Source organism: Gavialis gangeticus, unplaced genomic scaffold, assembly GCF_001723915.1.
Source record: "Gavialis gangeticus isolate Ggan-Ray unplaced genomic scaffold, GavGan_comp1, whole genome shotgun sequence".
In the NCBI taxonomy this organism is placed as follows: domain Eukaryota; kingdom Metazoa; phylum Chordata; order Crocodylia; family Gavialidae; genus Gavialis; species Gavialis gangeticus.
In genome coordinates this window covers 29,732,952-29,743,431 of record NW_017728994.1, presented here as the reverse complement: position 1 = coordinate 29,743,431, position 10,480 = coordinate 29,732,952, and the positions used below count along the sequence as shown (strand labels likewise).

The 10,480-nt window shown below is 47.3% G+C and overlaps 1 protein-coding gene across 1 annotated transcript in view; it reads left to right on the top strand.

Annotated features, from left to right (window-relative positions):
* Positions 1–10,480, top strand: part of PAX2 (paired box 2) — a 106,995-nt gene that overhangs the window by 5,712 nt on the left and 90,803 nt on the right. Inside the window, exon 2 of the mRNA XM_019502511.1 lies at positions 1,711–1,830. Within this exon, the coding sequence (XP_019358056.1) occupies positions 1,711–1,830 (120 nt within the window). The remainder of the gene's footprint in view (positions 1–1,710; positions 1,831–10,480) is intronic.

Here is a 10,480-nt window from a genome sequence, read left to right as displayed (position 1 = left end):
CTCTCCTTTTTCCTCCCTACCTACAGCCATACTTGTTACAATATCAAATCACTGTTCAGCCAGTCCTACCCCTTTCCCCCTATCCCATTCATTCCCTTCCTCTTCTCTTCCCTCCTCAGTATTAGCCTAGTTACTAAGAGTTAGGGACCTATTTGTCTCGGGGTAGGATGTTCCCAACACCTGGCAACCATGGTCATTGTTGTTCCAGCAGCGTCATCAGTGTGTATTTCACAGAGACAGTGTGTGGGAGATTCTTTTACTGAAGTGCGCTGGGATTATGAGCCTGTAATAATACTGCTAAGAGACTGCTAATCTGGAGTGTCACAGGCTCTGTGTTAAGTACACAGTTAGATATAGTTTTGTGTGCATGCTATGGGCATGTGCATGTGTGCTGCTCTTGTTAACAAGACGATCTGGCCAAAAGCTATTCCAGCCTGGAAAGACAGTTCTGGTATTTTGTGAAGTGTTATGGCTTATTTGGGTTGGTGTCCATGGGTGCTGTGTATTACTAGAAATCAACCATTGTATGGGGATTTACTGGGCTATACTGGATAGATTCAAGAGGTGCTCTTCCTTATTGGAAGAACAATACTGTATTCAGGGATGTAGCTGAAATGCACTGGTCAGTATGGGATAGCGGTTGAGGGCACCAGCAATGTATGGAGAATGTTGTCTTATACAACTTCTCTTCTGGCCTGGGAAGCTCCTGTTGCACACAGAGGTGCAGATCACTCCAGCACAGCATGCTAGGGAGCATCTGTGTACTTAGCCAGCTGCACAAGTGAGTCTGAATGCAAATATGTAGATGTACAGCTAATTGCTGGAATGCTCTGGGAAGTGATGGTTTGCCACTGGCATGCCTTTAGTACTGCTTTCTGCACTCTACTGCTGCTATTTCAGAGTGGGTGTTTTTATCTGAATGAGCTGCATAAATTAACTGCTACTGCGCTGTACTGGAAACCATTGAAAGGTGATGGCCATTGCACGGCTGTAGTGGGTGACTGGTAGTCTGTCTGATGTTACTACATACAGTCTGTGTTGGGTACATACCATGAGCTCTTGATCTGCAAAGGGAGATCATAGAAGGTGTTGGCTTATATGAAGATACACTGGAATGCCATTAACCAAGGCTAGGATGTATCCTCTAAGGGTCATGGTTCTTCACTGGTTGTATTAGGGTGATATCTGAAAGGTTGATGTGGGATATAACGGGACATGCACATCCCTGCTGGGGAATGCTGGGAGGGGGAGTTCTTACACTTGTCAGTACATTAATAGATTGGAAAGTCCTTAGCCTGTGTGGGTTATGGTGACATTGCCCTGGATTCCCCTGGAATGCATTGGGTAGGAATTGATCTGAACTGGGATATATTGGTAAATCTTAGTTCTTTGATGGAAAACTGATGGGGTCAGAGGGGGCTTGAAGGGTTGTTTGATCCAATGTGGAGGTGGTTTGGTAGCACTGGCAGGTACTGTAAGGCTGTGGGGGTACTGGGTAGTGAGACGGCAGAGAGTATGTGGCGAGGCTGGGACCCAGCAACAGGCATTCTCTGTACTAGTGTAGGGACCCATTACTGAAATGAACCAGGAGGTTGGTTAATGGCCAGGGCTTTCCTGGGAGACTGTGGGGAGGGCTAGCTTTCAGCTGGGGGCTCCCTGAGTGCTGTGCTGCTCTCCTTATGGCCCTTTTTCCCTTCTCGTTTTGTCCAGTTCCCAGTACAGCATCCCCTCCCGTCTCCAGTGCCTCCAATGATCCAGTGGGCTCTTACTCCATTAACGGGATCCTGGGGATTCCTCGGTCGAATGGCGAGAAGAGGAAACGTGATGAAGGTAGGGGGAGGAGGGGACAGGCTCATCCTCCCTGTTCTGTTCTTTGTCCCCGTGCACAGGCTCCGATTTCAGGCCAGGCCTTGCAGCTGCTTCGAGGCTAGATCAGTTTTAGTGACAGAGTCCCGTTCCCTGCACTGGCCTGCTGGCTTGGACCATTCTTCGCCTGAGGCCTCTCCTGACAGGCTACAGCCTCCAGACATCTGCTCAGCGGGTGGAGCAGCCGCCTCCGTCGCTGTAGCTGATCCTAAGCCCATTCACTACTGGAAATGGCTGGAACCAAACCCCTCGGGTGCCAGCAGGTGCCTGGGCTTTGAACCACAGGAAAATGAGGTCACCCTGATGCCACCTCAGATCAGCACCAGCAATGGGGTGGGAAGACACTTTCCTCCTAGACTCCCCTGTCCAGTGACTCTTTTCCTTCAAGGTGTTATGAGTCATATTACCTCCAGTGACATTAGGGGCCATGTTTTCCACTAGTCTCCTTCTCTGTGGCAGTTGATGTATTTGCAATGTTATAGGGTACAAGGAGACAGTTCTGCTAAGCATAGTGGGCCTGTGGGGTTATTTTACCCCTCCCCCAAGTCATCACAGGAATTAGGGATTAAGATTGCTGCTTCTCTTCCTGTGCCTGGGATGGATTGATGGTGAAATGGATCTTGGGATGATGTGACAGCTGACTTGTGTTTCCTGGGTGGGCAACCTCAGGAGGGGAAGTGGAGTCTCAGCATTCTTGGGGCAGTTTTGCAGATGTGTTCCTTTAAATCGTACTGTTTAACTTGGGTGTGGGTGGGGGGAGGGAGGACTTTTCAGCCTGATCCCTTTAGCCCTGCCTTAATCTGTCACTCCCTGCTCTTGCCTGTTGTGTAAAAGGCTCCTCCTAGTGGTAAAGTCTGACTTTACTTAGCATTAGCATGTGCCCTGCAATCCACAGGTTAAATGGGATAGATCAAAGGCATGGAGCCCTGCTACCTCTGCATTACCTGGCGGTGGGGCCAGAGGCGATCTGAGCAGGGTGTGGGGACTGGGGCAAATCAGCCTGTGCGCGCCCCCGGATGTGAGGAAGCCAGTGGCGGATTTGGCGATGGGGGGTGAGGGAGGCGGGGTGCCAAGTGGCTGGAGGCAGCGGTGCCGAGCGGCCAGATGTGGAGCCGGCTGCAGCGTGGAGTCGCCATGGCCACTCTGCCCAGCTCCGCAGGGCCCCCCAAAGTGCGGAGCCCAGGACGGTTGCCCCGATTCACCCCCCCCACCCCCCCACATGGACAGCCCTGGTGGGGGAAGTGGGAGTCCTACTAAGACAACAGCTGCACACCAAGATACTGACAAGCGTTTTCTTGGCTCTGACTGTTGTAGGGTTCTCCCACCCCCTTGAGTTTCACACTTGAGTTTTGAGTCAAACATTAGGCTTCACCTTGCCCAATTAAAAGTGAGGATTTAGGGAGAACAGAGTCTTGAATTCAGGGATACAGTTTATATCCCCTTAGAGCAAATGGGGAGGTTTTAGAATATAGGACTGGAAGAGACCACCCAGGGCACTGAGAAGAGACCCTTGCAATCCCAGGCAGTTGTGCATTTGTTGGATCAGGCCTCAGATGAAAAGCCAGTTCCGAATTAGTTGACGGTGGAGACCTGAGACAGTTCAATCAAAAAAAAGGTGTGCAGTGCCATGTTTGGAACTGTTTGGGTCCAGATGTTTTGGTTTTGACCTACCACTTTTGCAAAGCCTCTGATATTTTTCATGCATAAATTGACCCAAGGTCACATTGTCCTGAGTGATGGAGTCCCCTTGCAGGTATGACAAGTGAGGCAGTGTTTGGAAGTGGTTATGAGGCTCCTGAGGCAGTGTTTCACCTGCATTCCTGACAAGGAACCTTACTGCCTTGATAGCAATGAAACAGCTCATCTGGCTTCAGCAGTTCCTTCCCTCCAAACATCTGGGAGATCAACCCATGTCAGATTTACCCTCCCAGTTGGTAAATTCCAGTCCCAGACTCCAAGTTGTTTGGGATGATCTAATAAAAATAGCCAGAAATCCAAAGCATCTCAAATGGGGACATTTATACATTGCTATATTGGCAGTCTGGGTAGCTACTGCTGACCTCCCTGAGCCATCCCCAGTTTGATTTTTGAAGGAAAAGAAATCCTGAATCGGGGCACTCCCCTGTGTCCAGCTAGGAGCCAGTATGCCCAGGCAGAAGCCCGTGGAGTGTTCACAACTCCTCCAGTGTCCTCAGTTGCATGGTGCAGGTTCTGTTTAATCCCTTCAGAGGAATGTCTCAGTTTTGCCCTCCCCAGCGACAGCCCATCTGTGTACTCACCTACCACCACCACCAGTGCTGCCTTAGTTTCCCTCCTCTTCAGGCCTCTTTTACCAGCTGAATCTCCCCATCCTGTGCTGAACACACCCTGCTAAGTGATGAGAATCTGAATTGCAATGGACTCTGCTGATCAAGGCACTCACCACCTTGCAGCATTGGGCCTCAGGAACAGAAGCTCCCAGGATGAGATTCTCTCCAACCAATGCGCTTCTCTTATCTTTGACCTGTCTTCTCAGGCTTTCACTTGTTTTGGCAGTGAGGAAGGGGGCATTGGTGAGGCAGGAAGTTGGTGAATAGGTGATACAGTCCCATTCCTGGTACTCCCCATGGGTGCTGAGCACCCTGTCAGCTAGCCATTTACTAGTATTCATCCCTCCCCAGTTTGTTTATTGTATTTAAAAAGGCCCCTCTTCTGTGCCAGCTCTGCTAGGTTTAATCACCACAGAGACTGTGTGTAGTGGGGAGCAGTGCTGACTCTTTCAGCTATATTGGGAATCCCCACTGCAGGTAGAATTACTTTCCAGGTAGGGTTCATCTTCTCCAGGCGGTGGGTTGCCAGTTCACCCCTGACTCCATGATTCTGAAATCAGTTAGTGGTGTGCTGGGTGAGGTAGGGGGGAGATGGGAGCTGAGCTGCCCTCTTCTCTCCCTGCTTCCCCTCATACTTCTCCTTGCTGCAGCTGGCACCTGCATTACACACTAACACAGATGATTAAGAAGAGGGGAGATAATTATGTGTCAAGATGATGTAGCCGAACTCCTAAGCCGGGCAAAGGGAGCCAGACGGATGTGCGAAGCAAGATCAGCGATGGAGACTGACAGCCAGGAGTTTAGGGGCACCCTGGCCCACTGTCACTGTGGAGTGTGCTGTGGCAGGAAGATGTCTGCTCTGCAGGGCTCTGAGCACCTGCTAATCAGAGGAAGGAGCTGGTGAAGCTGACCTCAGAGCAGGGCCTGCAGAGTTTGCCCCCTACCAGTGCAGAATTCTTTGATTAGCAGAGCCCCCGACCTCACTGTGGGGTGGGGCAGTATCACTTTTAGCCCTTGCCCATCCCTGCTGTAGAGAGAGAAGGAGGCACTGTGAGGTGAAGTGACTTGCCCAAGGTGGCAGAGGGCATCAGTTCAGGAGTTTCTGGCTGGTAGCATTCTGCCCACAGTGCCTGAGTGAGCCCCTCCATGCTGTCTGGACAGCAGGCACTGCTAGGGGCAAGGCCTGGAGCCTGCCAAAGAGCAGACATGCTCCAGAGTAAGAGAGGGTGAAGGCACACTGCCACAGTATGATGCTGCTTCCTTTTCCACCAGACCTCATGAGATGGTCTGAAGGGGAGAGAATGGAGAGACCTGCCACAGACAAGAATTAGTGGCTCTAAGATAGCACAGCCAAAGGCTCTGTATAACAGTTTTACATAGTTGCGCGCATGTATGAGACAGACAGACACATGGGTATTGAATAGATAGATAGGGATAAAGATAGATGCATGCATATGTATGGAATAGGCAGGTGTACAGAACAGAGGGACAGAGAGACTTATCTGGAATAGACAGACAGCTGGACATATCTAGAATAGATAAATGTGGAGATAGGAGGACGATAGGTGCACACATGTACATGGGACAGATAAAAAGACAGACAGTGTCTTTTACAGATCTAAATGCTCCTATTGGAGCATGGTTCCTGCCATGTTAATATCTCTGCTGCAAGAATGTCAGCCTTATTAGTCTCGGCCTGTGACAATATCTGTAGTATTTGATGGCATTAATGGGAATAATATCTGCAGTGCTGACAATGGCAGGGGTAATATCCACAAGTATTATTGGCATTAGTGGAGATTGTAGCTGCCGTGTGCTATTGGCATGAGCAGGCGTAATGTGTCTGCTATTATTAGTATCAGTAGTAATAAAACCCACAGGGTTGTTAGTATTATCAGTGCTAATATCGGCAGTGGTTTTGTGGGAGAGGAGGTAGATGGAGTGATTGTTAGTATAAGTGGCAATAATACTGACGCTGTTTGCATAACAGTATCCCCAGCGGAGATGGAGGAGAGAGCTTGAGAGCAGATAAGTGTTCTCCTTTTCCTATTGTGAGCTGTCATTTTGATGACAAGATGATTTACCTCTCAGTGAGGGACACGGTGCTGTGTGGATGCCGCGGAACAAGTGTGCTGTTCAAAGGGGGTGGCTATGTTGTTGCAGGTGGTGTGAGTGTTTTGTTCAGTGTGCCTTGGTTGTGGTGTTGCAGGCAGTTTTGTGTTACTCAAGGGGGGGAATGGATGTATTTGCTGAAGGTGGTGAGGACTGTTCAGGGCATGTTGGTGGTGGTATTGCAGGTACTATCATTTTGCTGTTCAAAGTGGAACAGTTGTGCTGTTGCATGTGGTCTGAGTGCATTGATTCAAGTTGTCTTGGCAGTGGTGTTGCAGGCAGTACACTTGCATCATTCCAGGGATGCCTGTGTTGCTGTCAGTGGTGTGATTGTAGTGGACAAGGTGGGAGCTGTGTGATGGCAGGCATTGTGACTGCATCAAAGTGGGTTGGGTGTATTGTTCTAAATAGTGCAGTTGTGTTGTTCCAGGAGAGTTGGCTGCAAGCAGGATAGCTGTATTGGTCAAGGTGTGTTGGTTGTGCTGTTGCAGGCAGAGCAACTGTTATTCCAAGTAGGGCACTGTGTTGTAGGGGGTGGTATGGCTGTATCATTCAAGGTGTGGTGGTATGTGTTTCAGGTATTGTGTTTCCTGTCTCATTTATATAAGCTTTAATTCCACCCTCATCGCCATAGTATCCAACCTCCCTCCAACTTGCATTAAGGATTGTGATTAACATCTGTCATGTGGTTCATTTGCTCAGCCTCTGCCCAAGGGGAGAATTGTGTGAGCAGTGGAGTGTTCTGGTTTGGTGGGGCGTGTGTTTGTTTTTCCTAGCTGTGCAGTGCTTGGTGCTTGTATTAGTGACTGCAGCTAGAAAAAAGTGCTTTGGGTCTGGGGCAGAGGGGGACAAAATTCACAATGGTCAGTTCACTGAATAATCTCAGACTTCCTGAGGGAGTTCACTGAATAATCCCAGAACAGGCCCAAGAAATTTGTCACTTGCACAGATGAGTTTTAACTTTGCATTGCCTGAAAGGAGCACAGTTGTAGACCATGATATTCATCCTTGTGCTCCAGATGACCTTTTAGATTCCCTGAGGTCTAGGCTGTGAAGCACTTTAAAGGGAAGGACCAAGACCTTGAACTTGTGTCTCTGGTCTGTGAGCATCTCATGTTGGGAGCAAATGAAAGGCTTGACAGGCTTGTGGTAGTTTCTGTTGCTGAGGAGACACACCACAACTGTTGTGACATTTGTAAGTGTTGTGTGAGTGTGTTCTTCCAAGTGGAATGGTTATATCATTACTAGTGGCAGGGTGATTGCATTGCAGGTGATGTGTCACTGCCAGTGTTGTCATCATATCTTTGCAGGAAGCATAGTTGTGTTGTTTGTTGTGACATAGTTGTCTCATGGATGGTGGAGGGATTGTGATATTGCAGCTGTGTCACTGCATACAAAAGTGTCATTGCAGCTGCTGCAGTTATAGAATTATTCATTCTACAACTGTGGGGTGTTTTCATTACAGGAAATGAGCCAGTTTCATTGTAGGTGGTGTTGCAGGCAGTATTGTTGTGTAACTTCAAGTGACATAGCTTGTTTTTGCAGCTGATGTAGCTCATTCATTGTGGGTGACATGCCATATCATGTGGCTGTGACATTGTGTGGTTCTGTTATTGCAATGCTGGTGTTCTCTCTTTTCAGACTGTGTGTTTGTGGTGTTCCATGTCAGCTTACTGTTTCATTATGTATAGTGTGATTGGTTGTTTTGCTCATTGTTCCAGGGTTGTGTCATTACAGATAGAGTATGTTGTTGTCTGCTGTGTGATTGTGTCATTATCTAAGCAAAAAGGAATGTTTGTAGCAGTTGATGAAATGTGTTTGCTTTTCCCTGCTGTGCTTGGGTTGTTGTAAAGGCCATTGTGTCAGACCATATGGTTGTATCACCGCATCTAGCGATTCAACATATGCAAACATCAAGACAGCGGTTGGGTGTGTTGTGTCATTCCATATAGTTGTGTTGTTAAAGACACCTGAGTGTCTTGAATCATTTCAGGCTATGCAAAAATATCACTATTTCTGATGTGGCTGTGTTGGTTCATGTTGTGCTTTGGGGTCACTGCAGATGGGTGTGTTTGCTTTTTTTTATATGATTGTCTTGTTACAGGCGAACACTTGAGTTTGTGGCACTGCAGACAGGTACTGGGTGTGTTGTTGCTAGTGGCTAGAACTGTGCACGTGGACTGAGGTGTGCCTGTCTTGCTTCATGCTGTGATTTTCTTCCCTTTCATCCTTCCAGTGACTGTACTGTTTTAGGCCCTTCAGTTGTGCCTGCCCATAGCTGTGTAGCAGACAGCGGTGTCTGGGTCGAACCTACAGCACATTTTTTTTTGTCAGTGCAAGCATAGTTAACACCTTCCTTCTGCTCCAAATGAAGTTGTAGTTTGAAGAGGCAGTGTATTCTCAGTGAAGCCCCCAAGGGTCTGTTTCTGGTGAGACTCCCAGCAGCAAGGAGATTAGGATGTAGAAGTGAAAGACACCTGCCAGTTATCCCACCTCTCTGCACAGGGATGGCCTGAAAGGTGAGAGGGCGCTGGGAAGAGGAGAGAGGGGAGTGGGGAGAGCCTGAGGAGAGGAGAGAGCAAAGCATAAGCAACAGCAGTCCTGACTAGAGAGCAGTGTTAGCTGGTACCAGCACTGCTCTGCCAAGGTCTATGCACACTATGGTGTGCATGTGTGTGCATGTGCCTGTATGCACACATGTGTATGCTGGGAGTTGTGGGGAGATATGGGAAGGACATGTACTACTCAGCAGGACTACAGGTGAGGGAGAGTTAAAACGAAGGCAGTTTGAGCAGAATGCATCCAAAGCTTGTGTTGCTGCTTAGTTTGCCATGGTTCAGTGACATCCGAGGACAAGCTGATCTGCCCTGCAGTGTATTTGTGTCTGTGTGTGTATGGTGCTTCCAGGGACACAAGTGCATTTGTTTGTTGCATTTATATATGCTAGGATATATTGCTAAGATAAAATTTCTTTTTTCCTTGTCCATCTATAGATTTTGGGTGAGCAGTATATCTGCACTGGCATTTCTTGCATGCTTATATATATTTGTCTGAAAAATGTGTGTCAACCTGCATATATTTGAATGCACTTAGTATATACAAGTTGCATAATAGCATTTTAGTATGCATATGTCGCTGTGTGAGTAGTGTGAATGTGTATTTCTGTGTGCTTTGTGTATTTATATGCTTATTTTGAGTGCATATATATTTGTGTAAGCTTTACGTATTTTTATGTTTATTTTGTGGGTGTATTATGTTAGCCTAGTATATTTATGTAGATTGAATGTATCTGTATATATGTGAGTGCTGTATATTTGAACACATAATTTGTGTGCATGTTTATGATGGTGTGTTCTTGGGTGAGTTGTTTATGTATTTTGGGTGCATCAACACTTGTGAGAGAGTTGTATATTTATATATGTAGTTTGCATTTATGTGTATTAGTGTTCTGTATATGTGTATAATCTGCAGTTATAAATGTTTGTGTGAGGGTGTTGCATATGCGTGTTTGTGGGAGCAATATGTATTTGTGTGCAGGGGTCGAGTGTATATGTGAGAACGTTGCAATGTGGATTTGGGTGAGTGTTGCATATGTGCATCTGTGTGAGCATAGATTGTGTGTCTAGTTTGCATCTAAGTGTGTTCATGTGATAGCTGTGTACATGCATTGGTATACTTATTTGTATGCATTGCTTGTATTATTTGTGTTGCACAAACATAATTGTTTCAATATTATATATTTTTGTGCACCATTTGGGGTATATTTATCTGTACTTAGGGAGGGTATTTTTGCATGGATTTACATGAATGTCATTTATTTGTGCACATGATCTGTTTATGTGTACTTGTGGGAGCATTGTCTCTGCATGGTCATGTGACTGGGGTTTAGCGTGTGAGGATTAATGGGTGTGTGCTTGTGTCGAAGAGTTTCTTGGCCTTGCCTCCCAGAGATGGCAGTTCTGTACTTCCCATACATAACCCAAGATGGAGGTACAGTCACTAGTGTTTGCATGGAACTGGGCAGGGCTCAGGTGACATGGACATGGAGATGTCCATGAATTCTCCTTCTTCTGTTGAAGGAGGAGGGTTGCAGTCCTAGGTGCACAGCTCCCATTGCTGTGCCAGCACGAATCATAGAATCAGAGGGTTGGAAGGGACCTCAAGGGTCATCTAGCCCATGCAGCTAAGACTCC